Here is a 25,573-nt window from a genome sequence, read left to right on the forward strand (position 1 = left end):
TCACATACTGTCAAACATTTTCGTTGTGCACTCATAGAATTCTCAAGAAATACTGTCTGCAGAGATTCAGTTTGGGAAAAAAAAATCTTCTGCCAAATACTGTTACTTCTCAGAAAATAAAGAAAAGAATGAAATGTTCCAGATGGCTTTCAGTCTGGCATCCCTGCATATATAGCAGGATGTCACTTGACACACACATTTGTCACTGGGATCTTCTCAGAAGCAGAACATTCAGGAAATGTCAAGAGGAAGTCTTCCAGAAACCTTTCAGGTACAATATCTGTTGCGGTTTATCAGCTCTCACCAAGAACCCTCTGAATGGTTTCTCAGAAAGATGGCAAAAGCTAAGTTAGCTAACTTATCCCTTTGCAAGCTAAGCACACCTGAACTCTAAACAATATCAAAGAGCCAAAATCCTGACCACAGTAAACACAAACATGTGACTTCCCGAAAGTCCAAGCAGTTCCACAGTCTATCAGCCTTGGCTGTTTACTGAGCTTAAAACATGTGACTGCCAGCTAATGATTTGAAAAATAAATATCCCATGGTATCCTTTCAGTAACATTTTTAAAAAGCTAGGCCCTGGTATTTACTCAGCACTTCAATTGACTAATTTTCATAATCCTGTACACATCAGTCCTCAAACTATATTCATAATACATGTGCCTTAATTTTAAAAAAATGCTAGCTAGTTTTATTTTAAAACATAATATAAGCACAGATTACTATTTTGGTTTTATTTATGATCAGTGGATAATAGAAATATTTCAACAGTTGAAGGTACCTGAATTTAAAGTATTACTTGCAATGGCCAGCAATACCATGGGCAGAATAGATAAAGTTAAAATCAATCCATTCAGTTTTTCGTTCTTGCACAGGGAAGTTGATTTGGTTGTATACAAGACAGAGTACAGATGAATAAGTTATGCCATGAACCAATCCTTTTTACAAGATTTTTTTTCCTGAAAGTTTGGTGGACGTTGTAAATATGAGCAATTGAAGCTTAGATAATGGACATAGATTGAATGAAGGTATAAAATGCTTAATAATGTGAAAGCTTGTATTTGAGGTAAATATCATTTAAAATATGTAAATTAGAATACGTGGGTGAGTGGTTTGGTGGTTAACGACAGATGTATGATGTCACCAGATGTAACATTTATTTTACCATTCTGACTTCCCTTTCACTACAGTAACGCTTCTGCCTCTAGCCCTTAAATTAACTATAAAGAAAGAACAAGCAATGCTGTGAAATACAACTATTGACAAGATGGGTTTTATTCATCGTGCAACTGCTCTTTTGGCATTAAACGTGAATGGTAAGTGGTTCATACATTTGATTAAGTGATATTTCTTATATTGGAAGAACAAATCAAAATCACTGTAAAATAGAGAAAAGTGCAAAACCAAAACGATAAAATGGAGATTGTGCAGAAACTCTTGTTCAGGCAGAAATTGGAAAGACACAAATCCGATAGTAAATATTTTTTAGGTAGATTTGGAGGTATTGATGATATTTTCCAATCTAACTTCCAAATGCAATACAGAGGTGGTGTGGGGCATTTTCAAACAGATAGTGTTGCATCACTTCAGCTTCAAATTAGATGTAAAGTACATTCAGCACAGTGTAAACCACTTTGTAATAGTGTTTAAACAATCAATTCGACCAGCTGGCACATTTGTAAATGGAGTGGTCATTTGGAAAGATAGATGAGGCAGACCAATGGCTTCTCTCACCCAATGCAACAACAACTGGCATTTATTTCACAACCTAAACACAGGAAAATGTTTGTCAGTGTATCATAGGGAGATCCCAAAAGCCTGGCCAAGAGGTGGGTAATAATGACTGTTTAATAGTTAGAAGCAGAAAGAAATTGATGGAAGGAATTCCAAAAAATGGAGAGAAACCATCAAATGCAGGGATACAGGCCAGGGAATACATAACTTATTGGATAATGCTGCTCCATATTTAAGTTGCTGTTGACTGTCTGTAAGTGCCAACTCTACTCTCTTAATATATATTAAAAAGGGAAACAAAGCAGAAATTGCAGGTGAAACTGAGGAGGGCTGGCAGTATCTCTGGAGACAAAGCAGGCTTTTTCTTTGGGTCCAGTGACCCCTCTTTGGGACTGAACCAGTATCCATTATATTTCTTACAGTTGCAATCAGAATGGAATTTCAACACAATATGTGATAGAGCGAAATGACCATCTACAAACACACACTTTGACAATAAATTCATTCAGTTCTAAAACAGGGTCACTAGACCTGAACTGTTAACTTTGCTTTCTCTTCTCAGATACTGCTAGACTTGCTGAGTGTCTCCAGCAAATTCTGGTTTTGATTTACATTTCTGCAGTTCTTTGTGTTTCTTCCCCCCACAAGGTAGACCTCTGTGCAACAATATGTAGTTCAACCTGCAGCATGACTTGGGTCTTCCACCTCATGACATGACACTATAGATTGTCATTTGAGACCAGTTAGTACATTACCAGTAAAAACTGGATATGTGAGAAAAAATACAGAAAGAGTTGTTCAGTTTCAGATTATGAAAGTAAAACCCACTTATAAATCAGAACAACTTATAATGGTGCATGTCCTTATGTGGCTCTTTGAACAGGAAAATATGCCTTAATCATTGTATTGCATAAGTTTTATGGTGTTAGACACAAAATGGTTGCATACATGAGCGTGATTTAATCATGGATTGCTTTTCTGATATTCAAATGAAAGTTGTAATCTCATCATGTTTTTTACACAATCTGAGATTGTCAAAGTAGATTGATCTCTTGAAGTTAACACTAGTATCCATTATATTCCTTACAGTTGCAAATATAAAGAAATTCAATATCACTATGTGTGATAGAATGAAATGACCTACTACACACATGCTTCAGAAACAAAAAATCCTGTCCAATAAAGGACAAATTCCAAGTCTAAATAGTTTGAAGAATTTGATGTTTTAAAACAAGTCGTTGCAAAACTAACATGAAAGTCAAGCCACTGAAGGGAAAGATACCCCAGAAAAGTCAATAAAATGTTAATTTTGTGAGAGCAACTGAACAGATATTACATTCCAGGCAGTAATTTCACTTCAAATAGTACAATAGGAAGAAATGATTGAGGAGTAATAATGTCACTAGATGGGTAATCAGGAGGTCCAGGTTAATGCTTTAGGGAAACAGATTCAAGTCTCATTTAAATTTAGTTCATAAAACATTTGGAACTGAAAGCTATTCCTGATAACAAAGACCATGAAACTATCATTGGCTATTGTGAAAGTCCGTCTGGCCCATGAACATCCCTGCCATCCTTAGACATGACTCCAGACCCACAGCAATTTGGTTAGCTCTCAACTTGTGCAGAAGTGGCTCTGCAAACTACTCAGGTGGGTAGAAGGCAATGAGGATTGAGCCACAAAGGCTGGCCTTATCAGTAATGTCCAAATCCTGTGAAAGAATAAATAAATTCTTAACAAGTACTTTGCTGACTATAAATCACTTTGAGATATCCAGTACTTGTGAAAAATGCTGCATAAATGCAGACCTATTTTCTATAAGAATAATGGTGGTTTATGGGCAGCACGGTGGCACAATGATTAGCACTGCTGCCTCACAGCGCCAGAGACCCAGGTTCAATTCCCGCCTCAGACGACTGACTGTGTGGTTTGCACATTCTCCCCGTGTCTGCGTGGGTTTTCTCCGGGTGCTCCGGTTTCCTCCCACAGTCCAAAGATGTGCAGGTTAAGTGAATTGGCCATGCTAAATTGCCCGTAGTGTTAGGTGAAGGGGTAAATGTAGGGGAATGGGTCTGGGTGGGTTACGCTTCGGCGGGTCGGTGTGGACTTGTTCGGCCGAAGGGCCTGTTTCTACACTGTAAGTAATCTAATCTAATCTAAGTTTGGGCTGCCTATCCCACTTCATATTCTCGATGCACTTGCACCTCTGTTTCTGCTGACTGGGTTAACCTATGGTTGCCCAGAGTTGGTGAGCTGCAGAAAAGAAGCTTGTTTAGTACATTTAATTCATCTGTAGCATAATCTTGAAGTTTGAAGCTAAATGTGGTTCAGTTCTCACCCCAGTAGGGTGTGTTCAGCAACCACACCATGTTTTGAGCAGAAGTTGTTATTCTGGTCTCTATATTTCATGCTGTCAGTTTGAGCACTCTTCAGTAATATTGAGCTTTTCTGCTCAAGCCGCCCCATTCACCTCAGATGCTCATTCCTTTGTGTTCATGTCCCACTAAAACAACTCCTCTGCAATATGTCCCATACAGTCTCTGCAAAAATTGTGGATGTTTAAAATAATTTTTGTGGCTTTAAAGAGCTTGAAACACCTTTTAGACACCCCTACAGCTATTTCCCTTCAAATCGCCACATTATTAAACTTTAAACTGTATCTCTTTAATTGTTAAATGCAAAAAATGATTTCTACCTGTGCAACACATAACTGGTGACACTGGGAGTTAGTTTAAATGTCATTTATGGCTGGTTGATTTTCATTCAACTTAGCTCACTGGTATGTGAAAAAAAACTTGAGCAATGGGATCTTGGCAGCATTTTTTAGTTGGGATCCTGAAGCAGCTGTGAACAGCTGGAGAGTGGCAGTGCCCATGATGTTCTGAGATTACACCTATGCAGATGGAACCTGATGTGATGAAGACCTTGATCTGCTTTCCCACCATATTTTCTCTCACTAGTTCCAGCAGCAACTGTTTGCACCTGAACAGACTGTGAAACGTTGCATGTTTAAGAATATAAGAACATTGGCTTTTTATTATCTTGCTTTTACTAATAACTGTGCGATTAATGACTTTATTTTTGCTGGAATTCAGCTTTGTTGATTTTTAAAAAATCTATAAAACCTGCTAAACGAAAATCCCAAAAAATGGCAATATTTATAAAATTGGACAGATGTTTGATTTCAGTCAGTGTTGAATTTAAAAACGTTTGGAATAATGTGTTAGCTTTAGCCTGGAATTTAATTAGCCAAAAGCTCACATGCATTGGCAAAGTTATAATTGTAATCTAAACTGAGGCATTTTTACATGTTGTGGTCAGATACACGGAAACATTGATAGTGATGTGGTCAAAGACAAAGCTGACCAAATAACTTTCTCAGGTGAGGAAGTCACCCATGCTACATCAGCTCCAACTGTGCTTTAATTTAACTCTAATCTAAAGAATACCCCAGCAACCTCAAAACCTAACAGAGACAATTTTGAATTGTGGTCAAACTAACCCACGGACAGAGATATCGGCCTGACAGAAAATTAGCCAAACTAAAGTTAACAGCAGTTATTGACAGAGAACAGTGGAAATCAAGATCAAAGAGTTTACAAAATATCAAAGAAAGCCAATTCCAACCAGTCTAAAGGTTGCATATTGGCGAAGAGTTGATCAAACATTCTGGCAGCTTGACTGCCTAAGTATGTACACTTTACACTTTCTTAGCTAGTTGTATCTTTGGATCAATGGTGCTGGAAGAGCACAGCAGTTCAGGCAGCATACGAGGAGCTCCTCGGATGCTGCCTGAAATGCTGAGCTCTTCCAGCACCATTGATCCAGAATCTGGTTTCCAGCATCTGCAGTCATTGTTTTTACCTAGTTGTATCTTTGTCCTACTGAACCTCCAGGGCACCATTATAAGACACCGAAGCTTGAGGTCCTATTTTGTAGAGACGGGATTGGTATTATTGAGGTTGAGAGTGTGGCGCTGGGAAAACACAGCAGGAGAGACAGCACCCAAGGAGCAGGTGAATCGATGTTTCGGGCATAAGCCCTTCATCATTCCTGATGAAGGGCTTATGCCCAAAACGTGGATTCTCCTGCTCCTTGGGTGCTGTCTCTCCTGCTGTGTTGTTTCCAGCACCACACTCTTGACTCTGATATTCCAGCATCTGCAGTTCTCACTTTCTCTGCTTGGTATTATTGAAGACCTGTTCACCTGGCAAATGTTAAGCTCATTATGTCTTCTGAAAAACAAATGTTCTTGCTCCACAATATACTCTTGCCACCTGAAAAACGCAGAATTTTCATTATAACTAATTCTTCAAGGATGAGTCTTGTTGGTGCCCATAACAGAAAGAGTTAGGAGTAGCTGTGTTTTTCATCACTAAAGTAAATCACATGTTCATCAATTTGTATCTCATTTAGTTGTAAACAGGACTTACCTACATTCTAACCAGGTAAATTGTTAAATATTTCTCTTTACCTGTTGAAGGAAAAGTCTTACAATGCTGGCATAAAGATCAAAGATAATTATAACCTGGTGCATTTTGCACAAATTTCCCCTTAATGAGCATTACTATAAAACACATAGAAATGAAGAAGATCACCCTTTTTAGAATCATACAGTCATAGGATTTTGCAGTGTAGAATGAGGCCATCTGATCCATAATGTCTGTATCAGCTCCTGAAAGAGCTACCCAGCCAGTCCCACTATCCAGCCCTACCTCCATAGCCCTGCAGGTTAATCACCTTCAAACCTATATCCAGTTCTCTCTTAAAACAAAGTATGGAATCGCCTCCACCACTCTCCCCAGACATAACATTCCAAATCTTAACAAGTCTTTGATTAAAGAAGTTTCTCCTTATCTCACTCCTAGCTCTCTTGCTGACAGTCTTGAGATTGTGATCCTTCGTTACTGACATACTAACTAGTAGAAGCAGAGTATTTTGAACACGTCAATACGGTCACCTGCTAATCCTCCCTGCTCCAAGAGTACAAGCCTAATTTCTCTAATCTTTTTGTGTACTTAAAATCCCTCATTCCTGGTATCATTCCTGTAAATTTCTGTTGCACTCTCCAGGGTTTTAACATCTTTCCTTAAATAAGGTGGCAATAACTGAACACAATACTCCAAATATAGTCTGACTAATGATTTGTAGAGGTATAGCATTAATTCCTTGCTTTTACACTTTATATTCTATACAGTTACACTAGTGACAAATGAGAACTTTATGGAAATTGTCAATATATGTTGTTCCTTTCCTAATCCAAAATGCACAGCCAACTCACTAAAGTTCTCCAGCCCCATGATCATTTAAGAATAATGTTTTAAGGATCTTTGACCTTTGTGGACGCCCTTCTGTATTCACATCAATATTGGCAATGGTACCTTCAGCAGTCTGGAATTCCCTCTCTAAATTACTGCACAACATCAGTCCTCTTTAAAATCTTTCTTTAACCAAGCACTACGCACCTATTTTAATTTCTCTTCTTTGGCAGGGTGTAAATTTGTGTTTGCATAAGCTTTTGTGAAGCATAAAATAACATCTTCACAGAGACAACGTGCTATAAAAGTAGTAATTGTTGTTGTAATATGCTAATAAGTTGTTACATGAACTACACCAGTCAGTGATATGCCTAGTCAACAAGAATGTTGAACTCTCCTATTCAAGTAATTGTTCTGCAGGCACCAATTAAATTTAAGGCTAATTATTCTCCATGCAGAAATCTTTCCTCATTAGCTAAATATAATTTGGAACATAGATACTTTGTCTTTCACAAATGTTAGAAATATGGCATGTATATAATTGTTATGCTTTGGAACTGTCTCTTGAAGTTAGGATAAAGTGAAGGGGATCATCTGATCTGTTTTGAAGTATGTTTAACAACACTCTTGAAAGATTGAAGAAAGACCCAGATTGCTTTGCTTAGAGGAAGGTGTAAAGTGATCACACTTTGAAATTATGGCAACAACATCTGTGTTCATAATAGAGTGATAGTCTAAAAAGTCCAAGGAATATGTTCATAATTTCACATTATAAGCAAATGTGCTTTAAGCTATTCATTTGATACAAAAATAGAATAGAAATGGATTCTAATGTAGAGCTAATAAACATTCCTACCTGGATACAAGGCCCACGTGATTCATATTGTCATGGAGATGGAATTTGAGAAAAGAAATTCTAAGGTATCCCTGAAATTCACAGACACAGTTAATCTGCCAGAACTTGGTTGGGAAAAGCAGCTGGAAGCCAGAGGGCTCCATGCTTATTGTGCAAACTGCAGGAGGAAGCTGATACTTTTATTGAAAAGAGAACGTTTTTGAGGATTTCAATTGAGATTGAAAGATTTACCTCCCTTACATTTGAAGAAGAATCTCAGGTGGGGAGGGAAAAGACACTACAAAACAAAATTCTGACATTAAATATTACTAGCTGAGAAAAGAAATGCGAGCCAAGCATCACTTTAAATTGGTTCTGAGAGAACTGAATGTCTACATAAAGGACAGCATAAAATATATCTGTGAAGTATTGTTTTGGTTATGCAAAAAGTAAAGAAAGGACAGTTTTGTTCAATGGTTTAAATCATAAGTTGTCGACAAAACTATTGTTGTCAATGGCACTTTTAGATTGACCTTATCCAACCTACCATTTCCAACAAACTAATCTGGGCGCCATGGTGGCTCAGTGGTTAGCACTGCTGCCTCAGTGCCAGGGACCCGGATTTGATTCTAGCCTCGGGCGACTGTCTGTGTGGAGTTTGCACATTCTCCCCGTGTCTGCGCGGTGCTCCGGTTTCCTCCCACAGTCCAAAGATGTGCCGGTTGGGTGAGTTGGTCATTCTAAATTGCCCATAGTGTTAGGTGCATTAGTTGGAGGGAAATGGGTCTGGATGGATTACTGTTTGGAGGGTCGGTGTGGACTTGTGGAGCCAAAGGGCCTGTTTCCACACTGTAGGGAATCTAATCTAATCCCAGAATAATGGATACAACAGAAGCAATGAAGCCAGAAAATGAACATGAAAGCCTCAAAGATACCATCAAAGTGATCTTTCTCAAGCAATAATTCATTCTAAACCTCCAAACATCGTGAACTACAGCGTGCTCACTATGACTGCAGAACCCTAAAGTCCACCGTAAAAAAAAGTGCATTCATTGAGAGCTTTGGCTTCTCTACCAGGAAACATTATTAAGTTAAAAATCACACAACACCAGGTTATAGTCCAACAGGTTTAATTGGAAGCACACTAGCTTTCGGAGCGTCGCTCCTTCATCAGGTGATTGTGGAGGGCTCGATCATAACACAGAATTTATAGCAAAAATTTGCAGTGTGATGTAACTGAAATTATACATTGAAAAATTGATTGTCTGTTAAGCCTTTCATCTACTAGAATACAGTGATAGTTTCAGTTCTTTCATGTGTAAATTACAAAACCTTTTTTTAAAAGTTGCATTCTCGGGTTAGCTGTTAACAATGGTGATAGCTAGACAATATGTTGAAGGTGTTAGCCCCCTGTGTTCTCTGTCTATGCCATGATGTTTAGATTGATTCTAATCTAAAAAGTGAGATAACAGAGTTTTACATAAATTCATGCAGTTTTTGAGCTCAGAGTTCTACATGAATGTATGCAGCTTTTGAGCAAAGTGCAATGTAACTCTCCAAGTACAAATTCACCCCACAAAGTATATGTGTGCATGTGGGTCTTTGTCTGTGTGTGTGTGTCTGTCTGTCTGTCTGGGGTGGGGGTTGTGAGTGTGAGAAAAGGTGTGTGTGTGTAGTGAGTGCAGACTGTCTTAAGTCTGTGAGGGGGTGCATGTGTGAGTGTGGGTGTCTGTGTGCACGTCTGTGTGTACCTGTGTCCGTGTGTATGTGAGAGTGTGAGTGTGTAGGAATATCTGTGAGTGTGTGTAGTGTAATGGTGATCACTTGTAATGTGACATGAACCCAAAGTCCCGGTTGAGGCCCTCCCTATGGGTACCGAACTTAGCTATGAGCCTCTACTCAGCCACATTCCTCTGCTGCCTGAACCGTAGTCCACCTTGGAGGATGGTCACCCGAAGGTCCGAGGCTGAATGTCCTGGACCACTGAAGTGTTCCCCAACTGGGAGGGAACCCTCCTGTCTGTTGATTGTTGTGCGGTGCCCATTCATCCGGTGTCGTAGCCTTTGCTCGGTTTCCCCAATGTACCATGCCTCCGGGCATCCTTGCCTGCAACGTATAAGATAGACCGGATCTGCTCAGATGAGGAGGAACGTGATGGACACCTGGAAGTACTCAAGGATGCCCTCACAAGAACGGGGTACGATGCTCAACTCATCGACCGCCAGTTCCGACGTGCCACAGCAAGGAACCGTAATGACCTCCTCAGGAGACAGACACGTGCTGCAACTGACAGGGTACCCTTCATTGTACAGCACTTCCCAGGGGCTGAAAAATTATGCCATGTTCTTCGTGACCTGCAGCACCTCATCAAGACCTTCCCCACACCTCCACTACTTGCCTTTAAACAACCGCCAAACCTCAAACAGATCATTGTTTGTAGCAAACTGCCCGGCTCTCAGGACAACTCCATACAACCCTGTCATGGTGGACGCTGCAAGATGTGTCAGATTGTGGACATAGATACCACTATTACGTGTGGGAACACCCCCCACCTTGTACATGGCAGGTACTCATGTGACTCAGCCAACGTTGTCTATCTTATACGTTGCAGGCAAGGATGCCCGGAGGCATAGTACATTGGGGAAACCGAGCAAAGGCACGACAATGGATGAATGGGCACCGCACAACAATCAACAGACAGGAGGGTTCCCTCCCAGTTGGGGAACACTTCAGTGGTCCAGGACATTCAGCCTCGGACCTTCGGGTGACCATCCTCCAAGGTGAACTTCGGGACAGGCAGCAGCGAAAAGTGGCCGAGCAGAGGCTGATAGCTAAGTTCGGTACCATAGGGAGGGCCTCAACCGGGACCTTGGGTTCATGTCACATTACAGGTGACCACCATTGCACTACACACATACACACAGATATTCCTACACACAAACACTCTCACATACACATGGACACAGGTACACACAGACGTGCACACAGACACCCACACACACCCTTATAGACACACACACTCCCACACTCACACATGCACCCCCTCACAGACTTAAGACACTCTGCACTCACTACACACACACACACACATATTCTCTCACACTCACAACCCCCACCCCAGACAGACACACACACACAGACAGACAAAGACCCACATGCACACATATACTTTGTGGGGTGAATTTGTACTTGGAGAGTTACATTGCACTTTGCTCAAAAACTGCATGCATTCATGTAGAACTCTGAGCTAAAAAACTGCATGAATTTACGTAAAACTCTGTTATCTCACTTTTTAGATTAGAATCAATCTAAACATCATGACATAGACAGAGAACACAGGGGGCTAACACCTTCCCTCACCACCAGACGCCTGGAGGAAGAACGCCTCATCTTCCGCCTCGGAACACTTCAACCCCAGGGCATCAATGTGGACTTCAACAGCTTCCTCATTTCCCCTTCCCCACCTCAACCTAGTTTCAAAATTCCAGTCCCCTTGACTTGTCCGGACTTGTCCGACCTGCCGAGCTCCTTTTCCACCTATCCACTCCACCCTCTCCTCCCTGACCTATCACCTTCATCTCCCCCCCCACTCACCCATTGTACTCTATGCTACTCTCTCCCCACCCCCACCCTCCTCTAGCTTATCTCTCCACGCTTCAGGCTCTCTGCCTTTATTCCTGATGAAGGGCTTTTGCCCGAAACGTCAATTTTGCTGAAGTTCCTCGGATGCTGCCTAAACTGCTGTGCTCTTCCAGCACCATTAATCCAGAATCTGGTTTCCCGCATCTGCAGTCATTGTTTTTACCTTCAACATATTGTCTAGCTATCACCATTGTTAACAGCTAACCCGAAAATGCAACTTTTAAAAAGAAGGTTTTGTGATTTACACATGAAAGAAGTGAAACTATCACTGTATTCTAACAGATGAAAGGCTTAACAGACAATCAATTTTTCAATTTATAATTTCAGTTACATTACACTGCAATTTTTTGCTATAAATTCTGTGTTACGATCGAGCCCTCCACTATCACCTGATAAAGGAACGTTGCTCCGAAAGCTAGTGTGCTTCCGATTAAACCTGTTGGACTATAACCTGGTGTTGTGTGATTTTTAACTTTGTACACCCCAGACCAACACCAGCATCTCCAAATCAGGAAACATTCTGGCTAGGTTAATAAAAAACAACCATACAGGACCTAACCAAATATAAGTTGTTTTTACCGTTTCTTGTAAAAACTGGGTGCTGAAATGAGATAGAGCTATTTTAAAAACTAGAATATGAAAGAATGGCTGCAGTTTTGAAAGCATGTAATCAGATACCTGTGGCAGGCGTTGCAAAAAAAATTGAACAAGTTATAAATGAAATTCAGATTGCAACTAAGGGTGCGTACTTGATAATGCTATGATCAGCAACAAGGAATGGATTGATCTGTGGACACCTGACTGTTATCTTCTACTTTCCAACAACTGTCTGATTGGTTCTCAAGGCAGCTTGAAGCTAGAAACAATGTATAGACAGATAGAAGTGATCAGATTTTCTCCCAGCCCAGAAGCTGCCTGTTCTCTCTATCAAAAATGTTATTTAAATCTAATGAAAACCAGTAATGTTTCCTTCAGCAGTTGCTGTAAACAATAACTTTTGAATTAATAAATCAAAAACATTTTCCAAGTAAGTCAGCCACTTTGTGTTCCTACAAACCACTGGAAGCACCCAGAGAAAGGCATCGGTACATCAAGGTGTCTGGCAAGCTGAATGGTCATCCGACGTAAAAATACACTTAGGAACCATGGTCAGAGTATGGCTAATAAGGGAAGTTAGGGATAGTATTACATCCAAGAAAGAAATATACAAATTGGCCAAAAAAAGCAACTGACTTGAGGATTGGAAACGGTTTGGATTCCAGAAAAGGGAGATAAAAGAAAGAGGGGGAAATAGAGCTTAAGATAAATCTTGTGGAGAACATACAAACTGATAGTATAAGTTTCTGTAGGTACGTGAAGAAAAAAAAATAAAAAAGAATATAGGACTCCTATGGTTTGAACCAGGATTTTTTTACAATGGGAAATAAAGAGATAACAGACCAATTGACTACATACTTTAGACAAAGGAAGATACTAATAATATCAGAAAATTATTGGGCAATTTAGGACCTATGAGAAGGAGAAATGGAAGAAAATTAACATTAGTAGCGGAATAGTGCTGGGGCAACAAATGGAATTAAAAGCAGATAAATCTCCAAGGTCTGAGAACCTTCATCCCAGAATACTTAAGAAAGTGGCCTTATTGATAACTGATCTGCTACTGGTCATCTTCCAAAATTTTACAGACTATGGAGCAGTTCCTATGGATTGGAGGCAGGTTAATATCATCCCACTAGTTCAGAAGGGTGTTAGAGAGACAACAATGAATTGTCAACCAATTAGCTTTATGTCGCTACTGGAAAAAATGCTATTATCCATTATAAAAAATATAATAGCAGAGCACTTGGAAGATCGTGACAAGATCAAAAAGAGTCAACATGGATTATAAAGGGAAAGTCGTGCTTGATAAATCTTCTGAAGTTTTTTGAGGACATTACTGGAGGGAGCCAATGGATATGGTTTACTTTGACTTTCAGAATACTTCCAGTATGTTCCTACGTAAGAGCTTGCAAAAAAAGCTCATAGTTTTAGAAGTTTGTTTACTGAACTAGTTTGAGAACTGATGGCACATAGGAAATGAAATGTCGGATTAAATATCTTTTTCTGAATAGCAGGCATTGAACAATAGGGTAATGCAGCTATTCACAATATATATCAATGACTTAAATGAGGATGCTGTGTGTCATGCATTCAAGTTTGCAGATTACATAAAGTTGGGTGGGAGGGTATGCTATGATGAGGATGTAGAGAAGCTTCAGTCTAATTAGGACAAGATAAGTAATTGGTCAAATACATGGCAGATTCAATATAATTTGGATAAATATGAGACTATCCATTTTAATAGGAGAAAGTGAGGTCTGCAGATGCTGGAGATCAGAGCTGAAAATGTGTTGCTGGAACAGCGCAGCAGGTCAGGCAGCATCCAGGGAACAGGAGAATCAATGTTTCAGCCATAAGCCCTTCTTCAGGAATGAGAGCCTCATTCCTGAAGAAGGGCTTATGCCCGAAACGTTGATTCTCCTGTTCCCTGGATGCTGCCTGACCTGCTGCACTGTTCCAGCAACACATTTTCAGCTCAGTATCCATTTTAATAGCAAAACAAGCAGGCAGATTATTACCTAAATGGCAATAGATTGGAAAAGAGAGTGTTGTAATGAGACCTGGCTGTCATCTTACACCAGCCTTCAAAAGTAAGCACGGGTACAGCAGGTGATGACAAAGGCAAATTATATGTTGGGCTGGAAAGCAAGATAATTCAAATACTGGAGCAGGGATGTCTTGCTGCAATTGTGCAGGGCCTTGGTGAGACTGTATCTAGAATGTTATGTGCAGTTTTGGTCACCTTATCTAAGAAAGGAAGTTCTGACTATTAAGATAGTGTAAAGAAAGTTTAACAGACTGCTTCTTGGGATAACGGACTGACATATGAGGAGAGATTGGTTCAGTTAGGACTATGTTCACTGGACTTGAGAAGAACAAGGGGGGAGTTCATGAAAAACTCAAAAATTCCAACAGGATTAGACAGGGTAGATGGAGAAAGGATGTTCTTGACGATGGGGGGATCTAGAAGCAGGGGACACAGTCTAAGGGTAACAGACGGCTTTTGAAGACACAGATGAGGAAGACTTTCCTTGCTCAGAGAGTGGTGAGCCTCTGGAGTTCTCTGCCATAGGAAACTGTTAAGCCAAACCATTGAACTCTTTTAAGGAACATGTAGATAAAGGTCTTATGTCTAAAGGGTTCAAAGGTTATAGGGAGAAAGTGGGAACAGGCTACCGAATTGGATGATCAGCCATGCACATATTGAATGGGCTGAAAGAACTGAATGGCCTACTCCAGCTTTTATATTTGATGTTTCTACTTAAACATTGGAACCAGAAGCAGTGTTTGTGTGTGTGTGTGTGTGTGTGTGTGTTAGTGTGTGTGTTTGTGTTAGTGTGTGTGTGTGTTAGTGTGTGTGTGTTAGTGTGAGTGTGTGTGTGTTAGTGTATGTGTGTTTGTGTGTGTGTGTGTGTTAGTGTGTGTCAGTGTGAGTGTGTGTGTTTGTGTGTGTGTGTTTGTGTGTGTGTTAGTGTGTATGAGAGTTAGTGTGAGTGTGTGTGTGTTAGCGTGTGTGTGTTGTGTGTTAGTGTGTGTGTGTTAGTGTGTGTGTTAGTGTGTGTGCGTGTGTGTTAGTATGTGTGCATTAGTGTGTGTGTTAGTGTGTGTTAGTGCGTGTGTGTGTTAGTGCGTGTGTGTGTTAGTGTGTGTGTGTTAGTGTGTGTGTGTGTTAGTGTGTGTGTGTTAGTATGTGTGTGTGTCAGTGCGTGTGCGTGTGTGTTAGTGCGTGTGTGTGTCAGTGCGTGTGCGTGTGTGTTAGTGCGTGTGTGTGTTAGTGTGTGTGTATTTGTGTGTGTGTGTTAGTGTGTATGTGTATGTTAGTGTGTGTGTATTTGTGTGTGTGTGTTAGTGTGTGTTAGTGTGTGTATGTGTTAGTGTGTGCGTGTGTTAGTGTGTGTGTTATTGTGTGACTTAGTGTGTGTGTTATTGTGTGTGTTAGTGTGTGTGTGTTAGTGTTAGTGTGTGTGTTAGTGTGTGTGTGTTAGTGTGTGTGTTAGTGAGTGTGTGTGTGTTAGTGTGTGCGTGTGTTCGTGTGTGTGTTAGTGTGTGTGTGTTTGTGTGTGTGTGTTAGTGTGTGTGTGTTTGTGTGTGTGTGTTAGTGTGTGTGTGTTAGTTGGTGTGTTAGTGTGTGTGTGTGTGTGTGTTAGTGTGTGTGTTTGTGTGTGCGTGTGTGTTAGTGGGTGTGTGTGTGTGTCAGTGTGTGTGTCAGTGTGTGTGTCAGTGTGTGTATGTGTTAGTGTGTGTGTGTGTTAGTGTGTGTGTGTTTGTGTGTGTGTGTTATTGTGTGACTTAGTGTGTGTGTTATTGTGTGTGTTAGTGTGTGTGTTAGTGAGTGTGTGTGTTAGTGTGTGCGTGTGTTCGTGTGTGTGTTAGTGTGTGTGTGTTTGTGTGTGTGTGTTAGTGTGTGTGTGTTAGTTGGTGTGTTAGTGTGTGTGTGTGTGTGTTAGTGTGTTAGTGTGTGTGTGCGTTAGTGTGTGTGTGTTAGTGTGTGTGTTAGTGAGTGTGTGTGTTAGTGTGTGCGTGTGTTCGTGTGTGTGTTAGTGTGTGTGTGTTTGTGTGTGTGTGTTAGTGTGTGTGTGTTAGTTGGTGTGTTAGTGTGTGTGTGTGTGTGTGTTAGTGTGTGTGTGTGTTAGTGTGTGTGTGTTAGTGCGTGTGTATGTTAGTGCGTGTGTGTGTTAGTGTGTGTGTGTTAGTGTGTGTGTGTTAGTTTGTGTGTGTGTTAGTGTGTGTGTGTTAGTGCGTGTGTGTGTTAGTGCGTGTGTGTGTTAGTGCGTGTGTGTGTTAGTGTGTGTGTGTTAGTGCGTGTGTGTTAGTGCGTGTGTGTGTTAGTGCTTGTGTGTGTTAGTGCTTGTGTGTGTTAGTGTGTGTGTTAGTGCGTGTGTTAGTGTGTGTGTTAGTGCGTGTGTGTGTTAGTGCATGTGTGTGTTAGTGTGTGTTAGTGTGTGTGTGTGTGTTAGTGTGTGCTTTAGTGTGTGTGTGTTAGTGTGTGTGTGTTTGTGTGTGTGTGTCAGAGTTGTGTGTGTGTTAGTGTGTGTGTGTATGTTAGTGTGTGTGTGTTAGTGTGTGTGATAGTGTGTGTGTGTGTTAGTGTGTGTGTGTGTTAGTGTGTGTGTGATAGTGTGTGTGTGTGTTAGTGTTAGTGTGTGTTAGTGTGTGTGTGTTAGTGTGTGTTAGTGTATGTGTGTGTGTGTGTTAGTGTGTGTGTTAGTATGTGTGCGTGTGTGGGTTAGTATGTGTGTGTTAGTGTGTGTTAGTGTGTGATAGTGTGTGTGTGTTAGTGTGTGTGTGTTAGTGCATGTGTGTGTTAGTGCGTGTGTGTTAGTGTGTGTGTGTTAGTGTGTGTTAGTGCATGTGTGTGTGTGTGTTAGTGCGTGTGTGTGTTAGTGTGTGTGTATCTGTGTGTGTGTTAGTGTGTATGTGTATGTTAGTGTGTGTGTGCGTTAGTGTGTGTGTGCGTTTGTGTGTGTTTGTGTGTGTGTGTGTTACTGTGTGCGTGTTTTAGTGTGTGTGTGTTAGTGTGTGTGTTAGTGTGTGTGCGTGTGTGTTAGTATGTGTGCATTAGTGTGTGTGTTAGTGTGTGATAGTGTGTGTGTGTTAGTGCGTGTGTGTGTTAGTGCGTGTGTGTTAGTGTGTGTGTGTGTGTGTTAGTATGTGTGCATTAGTGTGTGTGTTAGTGTGTGATAGTGTGTGTGTGTTAGTGCGTGTGTGTGTTAGTGCGTGTGTGTGTTAGTGTGTGTGTGTGTGTTAGTGTGTGTGTGTTAGTATGTGTGTGTGTCAGTGCGTGTGCGTGTGTGTTAGTGCGTGTGTGTGTCAGTGCGTGTGCGTGTGTGTTAGTGCGTGTGTGTGTTAGTGTGTGTGTATTTGTGTGTGTGTGTTAGTGTGTGTGTATTTGTGTGTGTGTGTTAGTGTGTATGTGTATGTTAGTGTGTGTTAGTGTGTGTGTATTTGTGTGTGTGTGTTAGTGTGTGTTAGTGTGTGTGTGTGTTAGTGTGTGCGTGTGTTAGTGTGTGAATGTGTTGGTGTGTGTGTGTTAGTATGTGTGTGTTAGTGTGTGTGTGTGTTAGTGCGTGTGTGTGTTAGTGTGTGTGTATTTGTGTGTGTGTTAGTGTGTGTGTGCGTGTGTTAGTATGTGTGCGTTAGTGTGTGTGTTAGTGTGTGATAGTGCGTGTGTGTGTTAATGCATGTGTGTGTTAGTGTGTGTGTTAGTGTGTGTGTGTCAGTGCGTGTGTGTTAGTGTGTGTGTGTGTTAGTGTGTGTGTGTTTGTGTGTGCGTGTGTGTTAGTGGGTGTGTGTGTGTGTCAGTGTGTGTGTCAGTGTGTGTATGTGTTAGTGTGTGTGTGTGTTAGTGTGTGTGTGTTTGTGTGTGTGTTATTGTGTGACTTAGTGTGTGTGTTATTGTGTGTGTTAGTGTGTGTGTGTGTGTGTGTTAGTGTGTGTGTTAGTGAGTGTGTGTGTTAGTGTGTGCGTGGGTTCGTGTGTGTGTTAGTGTGTGTGTGTTTGTGTGTGTGTGTTAGTGTGTGTGTGTTAGTGTGTGTGTTAGTGTGTTAGTGTGTGTGTGTGTTAGTGTGTGTGTGTTAGTGTGTGTGTGTTAGTGCGTGTGTGTGTTAGTGCGTGTGTGTTAGTGTGTGTGTGTTAGTGCGTGTGTGTGTTAGTGCATGTGTGTTAGTGTGTGTTAGTGTGTGTGTGTGTTAGTGTGTGCGTTAGTGTGTGTGTGTTAGTGTGTGTGTGTTTGTGTGTGCGTGTCAGAGTTGTGTGTGTGTTAGTGTGTGTGTGTGTATGTTAGTGTGTGTGTGTTAGTGTGTGTGTGTGTTAGTGTGTGTGATAGTGTGTGTGTGTGTTAGTGTGTGTGTTAGTGTGTGTTAGTGTGTGTGTGTTAGTGTGTGTGTTAGTATGTGTGCGCTTGTGGGTTAGTATGTGTGTGTTAGTGTGTGTTAGTGTGTGATAGTGTGTGTGTGTTAGTGTGTGTGTGTGTTAGTGCATGTGTGTGTTAGTGCATGTGTGTTAGTGTGTGTGTGTTAGTGTGTGTGTTAGTGCATGTGTGTGTGTGTGTTAGTGCATGTGTGTGTGTGTTAGTGTGTGTGTGTGTTAGTGTGTGTGTATCTGTGTGTGTGTGTTAGTGTGTATGTTATGTTAGTGTGTGTGTGCGTTAGTGTGTGTGTGCGTTTGTGTGTTAGTGTGTGTTAGTGTGTGTGTTAGTGTGTGTGTTAGTGTGTGTGCGTGTGTGTTAGTATGTGTGCATTAGTGTGTGTGTTAGTGTGTGTTAGTGCGTGTGTGTGTTAGTGCGTGTGTGTGTTAGTGTGTGTGTGTGTTAGTGTGTGTATGTTAGTATGTGTGTGTCAGTGCGTGTGCGTGTGTGTTAGTATGTGTGTGTGTCAGTGCGTGTGCGTGTGTGTTAGTGCGTGTGTGTGTCAGTGCGTGTGCGTGTGTGTTAGTGCGTGTGTGTGTTAGTGTGTGTGTATTTGTGTGTGTGTGTTAGTGTGTATGTGTATGTTAGTGTGTGTTAGTGTGTGTGTATTTGTGTGTGTGTGTTAGTGTGTGTTAGTGTGTGTGTGTGTTAGTGTGTGCGTGTGTTAGTGTGTGAATGTGTTAGTGTGTGTGTGTGTTAGTATGTGTGTGTTAGTGTGTGTGTGTGTGTTAGTGTGTGTGTATTTGTGTGTGTGTGTTAGTGTGTGTGTGCGTGTGTTAGTATGTGTGCGTTAGTGTGTGTGTTAGTGTGTGATAGTGCGTGTGTGTGTTAATGCATGTGTGTGTTAGTGTGTGTGTGTTAGTGTGTGTGTGTCAGTGCGTGTGTGTTAGTGTGTGTGTGTGTCAGTGCGTGTGTGTGTGTTAGTGTGTGTGTGTTAGTGCGTGTGTGTGTTAGTGTGTGTGTTAGTGTGTGTGCGTGTGTTAGTGTGTGCGTGTGTTAGTGTGTGTGTGTGTTAGTATGTGTGTGTATGTTTGTGTGTGTGTGTGTGTGTTAGTGCGTGTGTGTTAGTGTGTGTGTATTTGTGTGTGTGTGTGTGTTAGTGTGTGCGTGTGTTAGTGTGTGTGCTAATGTGTCTGTGTTTGTGTGTGTGTGTTAGTGTGTGTGTTAGTGTGTGATAGTGTGTGTGTGTGTTAGTGCGTGTGTGTGTTAGTGCGTGTGTGTGTTAGTGCGTGTGTGTTAGTGTGTGCCTGTGTGTATTTGTGTGTGTGTGTTAGTGTGTGCGTGTGTTAGTATGTGTGCGTTAGTGTGTGTGTGTGTTAGTGTGTGATAGTGCGTGTGTGTGTTAGTGCGTGTGTGTGTTAGTGTGTGTGTGTTAGTGTGTGTGTGTGTGTTAGTGCGTGTGTGTTAGTGTGTGTATATTTGTGTGTGTGTGTTAGTGTGAATGTGTATGTTAGTGTGTGTGTTAGTGTGTGTTAGTGTGTGTGTATTAGTTTGTGTGTGTGTTAGTGTGTTAGTGTGTGTGCGTGTGTGTTCGTGTGTTAGTGTGTGGGAGTTAGTGTTTGTGTGTTAGTGTATGTTAGTGTGTGTGTTAGTGTGTGTGTGTTTGTGTGTGTGTTAGTGTGAGTGTCAGTGTGTGTGTTTGTGTGTGTGTTAGTGTGAGTGTCAGTGTGTGTGTTTGTGTGAGTGTTAGTGTGAGTGTCAGTGTGTGTGTTTGTGTGTGTGTTAGTGTGTGTGTTTGTGTGTATGTGTTAGTGTGTGTGTGTTAGTGTGTGTGTGTGTGTGTTAGTGTGTGTGTGTTAGTGTGTGTTTTTGTGTGTGTTGTTTGTGTTAATGTGTGTGTGTTAGTGTGGGTGTGTGTTAGTGTGTGGGTTTCATCTGTGTGTGTTAGTGTGTGTGTGTGTGTTAGTATGTGTGTGTGTTAGGTGTGTATTTGTGTGAGTGTGTTGTGTGTTAGTGTGTGTGTGTGTTAGTGTGTGTGTGTGTTAGTGTGTGTGTGTGTGTGTGTGTGTGTCTGTGTGTGTGTGTTTGTGTGTGTGTGTGTGTTAGTGTGTGTGTATGTTAGTGTGTGTGTTTGTGTGTGTTAGTGTGAGTGTTAGTGTGTGTTAGTGTGTGTGTGTTAGTGTGTGCGTGTGTTAGTGTGTGAGTTTGTGAGTGTGTGTGTTAGTGTGTGTTAGTGTGTGTGTATTAGTGTGTGTTAGTGTGTGTGTGCATGTGTGTGTGTGCGTGTGTGTTAGTGTGTGTGTTTGTGTGTGTGTTAGTGTGTGTGTGTTAGTGTGTGTGTGTGTGTTAGTGTGTGTGTGTTAGTGTGTGTGTGTTAGTGTGTGTGTTGTGTGTGTGTTAGTATGTGTTAGTGAGTGTGTTAGTGTGTGTGTGTTAGTGTGTGTGTGTTAGTGTGTGTGTGTGTTAATGTGTGTGTGTTAGTGTGTGTTTCTGTGTGTTATGTGTGTTAGTGTGTGTGTGTTAGTCTGTGTGTGTTAGTGTGTGTGTGTTAGTGTGTGTGTGTTGTGTGTTAGTGTGTGTGTGTTTGTGTGTGTGTATGTTAGTGTGTGCGTGTTAGTGTGTGTGTATCTGTGTGTTAGTGTGTGTGCGTGTGTTAGTGCGTGTGTGTTAGTGTGTGTTAGTGTGTGTGTATTAGTGTGTGTGTGGTAGTGTGTGTGTGGTAGTGTGTGTGTGGTAGTTTGTGTGTGTGTTAGTGTGTGTGTTAGTGTGTGTGTGTTTGTGTGTGCCTGTGTGTTAGTGGGTGTGTGTGTGTGTCAGTGTGTGTGTCAGTGTGTGTATGTGTGTTAGTGTGTGTGTGTTAGTGTGTGTGTGTTAGTGCGTGTGTGTGTTAGTGTGTGTGTTAGTGTGTGTGTTAGTGTGTGTGCGTGTGTTAGTGTGTGCGTGTGTTAGTGTGTGTGTGTGTTAGTATGTGTGTGTGTGTTTGTGTGTGTGTGTGTGTGTTAGTGCGTGTGTGTTAGTGTGTGTGTATTTGTGTGTGTGTGTGTGTGTTAGTGTGTGCGTGTGTTAGTGTGTGTGCTAATGTGTCTGTGTTTGTGTGTGTGTTAGTGTGTGTGTTAGTGTGTGATAGTGTGTGTGTGTGTTAGTGCGTGTGTGTGTTAGTGCGTGTGTCTGTTAGTGCGTGTGTGTTAGTGTGTGCGTGTGTGTATTTGTGTGTGTGTGTTAGTGTGTGCGTGTGTTAGTATGTGTGCGTTAGTGTGTGTGTGTGTTAGTGTGTGATAGTGCGTGTGTGTGTTAGTGCGTGTGTGTGTTAGTGTGTGTGTGTTAGTGTGTGTGTGTGTGTTAGTGCGTGTGTGTTAGTGTGTGTATATTTGTGTGTGTGTGTTAGTGTGAATGTGTATGTTAGTGTGTGTGTTAGTGTGTGTTAGTGTGTGTGTATTAGTTTGTGTGTGTGTTAGTGTGTTAGTGTGTGTGCGTGTGTGTTCGTGTGTTAGTGTGTGGGAGTTAGTGTTTGTGTGTTAGTGTATGTTAGTGTGTGTGTTAGTGTGTGTGTGTTTGTGTGTGTGTTAGTGTGAGTGTCAGTGTGTGTGTTTGTGTGAGTGTTAGTGTGAGTGTCAGTCTGTGTGTTTGTGTGTGTGTTAGTGTGTGTGTTTGTGTGTATGTGTTAGTGTGTGTGTGTGTGTGTTAGTGTGTGTTTTTGTGTGTGTTGTTTGTGTTAATGTGTGTGTGTTAGTGTGGGTGTGTGTTAGTGTGTGGGTTTCGTCTGTGTGTGTTAGTGTGTGTGTGTGTGTTAGTATGTGTGTGTGTTAGGTGTGTATTTGTGTGAGTGTGTTGTGTGTTAGTGTGTGTTAGTGTGTGTGTGTTTGTGTGTGTGTGTGTCTGTGTGTGTGTGTGTGTTAGTGTGTGTGTATGTTAGTGTGTGTGTTTGTGTGTGTTAGTGTGAGTGTTAGTGTGTGTTAGTGTGTGTGTGTTAGTGTGTGCGTGTGTTAGTGTGTGAGTTTGTGAGTGTGTGTGTTAGTGTGTGTTAGTGTGTGTGTATTAGTGTGTGTTAGTGTGTGTGTGTGTGCATGTGTGTGTGTGCGTGTGTGTTAGTGTGTGTGTTTGTGTGTGTGTTAGTGTGTGTGTGTTAGTGTGTGTGTGTGTGTTAGTGTGTGTGTTAGTGTGTGTGTGTTAGTGTGTGTGTGTTAGTGTGTGTGTTGTGTGTGTGTTAGTATGTGTTAGTGAGTGTGTTAGTGTGTGTGTGTTAGTGTGTGTGTGTTAGTGTGTGTGTGTTAGTGTGTGTGTGTGTTAATGTGTGTGTGTTAGTGTGTGTTTCTGTGTGTTATGTGTGTTAGTGTGTGTGTGTTAGTCTGTGTGTGTTAGTGTGTGTGTGTTAGTGTGTGTGTGTTGTGTGTTAGTGTGTGTGTGTTTGTGTGTGTGTATGTTAGTGTGTGCGTGTTAGTGTGTGTGTATCTGTGTGTTAGTGTGTGTGCGTGTGTTAGTGCGTGTGTGTTAGTGTGTGTTAGTGTGTGTGTATTAGTGTGTGTGTGGTAGTGTGTGTGTGGTAGTGTGTGTGTGGTAGTTTGTGTGTGTGTTAGTGTGTGTGTTAGTGTGTGTGTGTTTGTGTGTGCGTGTGTGTTAGTGGGTGTGTGTGTGTGTCAGTGTGTGTCAGTGTGTGTATGTGTTAGTGTGTGTGTGTGTTAGTGTGTGTGTGTTTGTGTGTGTGTTATTGTGTGACTTAGTGTGTGTGTTATTGTGTGTGTTAGTGTGTGTATGTGTGTGTTAGTGTGTGTGTTAGTGAGTGTGTGTGTTAGTGTGTGCGTGTGTTCGTGTGTGTGTTAGTGTGTGTGTGTTTGTGTGTGTGTGTTAGTGTGTGTGTGTTAGTGTGTGTGTTAGTGTGTTAGTGTGTGTGTGTGTTAGTGTGTGTGTGTTAGTGCGTGTGTGTGTTAGTGCGTGTGTGTTAGTGTGTGTGTGTTAGTGCATGTGTGTGTTAGTGCATGTGTGTTAGTGTGTGTTAGTGTGTGTGTGTGTTAGTGTGTGCGTTAGTGTGTGTGTGTTAGTGTGTGTGTTTGTGTGTGCGTGTCAGAGTTCTGTGTGTGTTAGTGTGTGTGTGTTAGTGTGTGTGTGTGTGTGTGTTTGTGTGTGTGTATGTTAGTGTGTGTGTGTTAGTGTGTGTGTATCTGTGTGTTAGTGTGTGTGCGTGTGTTAGTGTGTGTGTGTTAGTGTGTGTGTATTAGTGTGTGTGTGGTAGTGTGTGTGTGGTAGTGTGTGTGTGTGTGTTAGTGTGTGTGTGTCAGTGTGTGTGTGTTAGTGTGTTAGTGTGTGTGTGTGTTAGTATGTGTGTGTTAGTGTGTGTGTGTTAGTGTGTGTGTCAGTGTGTGTGTGTGTCAGTCTGTGTGTGTGTTAGTATGTGTGTGTTAGTATGTGTGTGTTAGTGTGTGTGTGTTAGTGTGTGTGTGTTAGTGTGTGTGTGTGTTAGTGTATGTGTGTGAGTTAGTGTGTGTGTGTTAGTGTGTGTGTGTTTGTGTTATTGTGTGTGTTAGTGTGTGTGTGTTAGTGTGTGTGTCTGTGTGTGTTAGTATGCTTGTGTTAGTGTGTGTGTATGTTAGTGTGTGTGTCTGTGTTAGTGTGTGTGTGTGTTAGTGTGTGTGTATTAGTTTGTGTGTGTGCGTGTGTGTTAGTGTGTTAGTGTGTGTGTTAGTGTTTGTGTGTTAGTGTGTGTGTGTTAGTGTGTGTTAGTGTGTTAGTGTTTGTGTGTTAGTGTGTGTGTGTTAGTGTGTGTGTTAGTGTGTGTGTGTGTTTGTGTGTGTGTTAGTGGGAGTGTCAGTGTGTGTGTTTGTGTGTGTGTTAGTGTGAGTGTCAGTGTGTGTGTTTGTGTGTGTTAGTGTGTGTGTTTGTGTGTGTGTATGTGTTAGTGTGTGTGTGTTAGTGTGTGCATGTGTTAGTATGTGTTAGTGTGTGTGTGTTAGTGGGTGTGTTAGTGTGTGTGTGTTAGTGTGTGTGTGTGTGTTAGTGTGTGTTTTTGTGTGTGTTATTTGTGTTAGTGTGTGTGTGTGGTAGTGTGTGGATGTTCGTCTGTGTGTGTTAGTGTGTGTTAGTGCGTGTGTTAGTGTGTGTGTTTGTGTGTTTGTGTGTGTGTGTCAGTGTGTGTGTATGTTAGTGTGTGTTTGTGTGTGTTAGTGTGAGTGCTTGTGTGTGTTAGTGTGAGTGTTTGTGTGTGTGTTAGTGTGAGTGCTTGTGTGTGTTAGTGTGAGTGTTCGTGTGTGTGTTAGTGTGTGTGTTTGTGTGTGTGTTAGTGTGTGTGTTAGTGTGTGTTAGTGTGTGTGTGTGTTAGTGTGTGCGTGTGATAGTGTGTGGGTTAGTGTGTGAGTTTGTGTGTGTTTGTGTGTGTGTTAGTGTGTGTGTATGCATGTGTGTGTGTGCGTGTTAGTGTGTTAGTGTGTGTTAGTGTGTGTGTTAGTGTGTGTTTGTGTGTGTGTTACTGTGAGTGTTTGTGTGAGTGTTTGTGTGAGTGTTAGTGTGAGTGTTAGTGTGTGTGTGTGTTATTGTGTGTGTGTGTTGGTGTGTGTGTGTGTGCGTGTGTGTTAGTATGTGTTAGTGAGTGTGTTAATGTGTGTGTGTTAGTGTGTGTGGGTTAGTGTGTGTGGGTTAGTGTGTGTGTGTGTTAATGTGTGTGTGTTAGTGTGTGTTTCTGTGTGTGTGTGTTATGTGTGTTAGTGTGTTGTGTGTTAGTGTGTGTGTGTTAGTGTGTGTGCGTGTGTTAGTGTGTGTGTGTTAGTGTGTGTGTGTTAGTGTGTGGTAGTGTGTGTGTGGTAGTGTGTGAGTGTGTTAGTGTGTTAGTATGTGTGTGTGTTAGTATGTGTGTGTTAGTGTGTGTGTGTTAGTGTGTGTGTCAGTGTGTGTGTGTCAGTGTGTGTGTGTTTGTGTTATTGTGTGTGTTAGTGTGTGTGTTAGTGTTAGTGTGTGTGTATGTGTTAGTGTGTGTGTGTTAGTGAGTGTCTGTTAGTGTGTGTGTGTTAGTGTGTGTGTGTTAGTGTGTGTGTGTTAGTGTGTGTGTGTGTGTGTTAGTGTGTGTGTGTTAGTGTGTGTGTCTCTGTGTGTTAGTATGTGTGCGTGTGTTAGTGTGTGTGTGTTAGTGTGTGTGTGGTAGTGTGTGAGTGTGTTAGTGTGTTAGTATG

The 25,573-nt window shown here is 41.6% G+C and overlaps 1 protein-coding gene across 1 annotated transcript in view; it reads left to right on the top strand.

Annotated features, from left to right (window-relative positions):
- The first annotated feature begins 1,182 nt into the window (after window positions 1-1,182).
- Window positions 1,183-25,573, top strand: part of LOC122555098 (uncharacterized) — a 99,604-nt gene continuing 75,213 nt past the window's right edge. Inside the window, exon 1 of the mRNA XM_043700777.2 lies at window positions 1,183-1,319. Within this exon, the coding sequence (XP_043556712.2) occupies window positions 1,271-1,319 (49 nt within the window). The 5' untranslated portion in view covers window positions 1,183-1,270. The remainder of the gene's footprint in view (window positions 1,320-25,573) is intronic.

The sequence above is a fragment of the Chiloscyllium plagiosum genome, unplaced genomic scaffold (genome assembly GCF_037043375.1).
Source record: "Chiloscyllium plagiosum isolate Xiang-an unplaced genomic scaffold, Cpla_swu_hap1 HiC_scaffold_12, whole genome shotgun sequence".
In the NCBI taxonomy this organism is placed as follows: Eukaryota; Metazoa; Chordata; class Chondrichthyes; order Orectolobiformes; family Hemiscylliidae; genus Chiloscyllium; species Chiloscyllium plagiosum.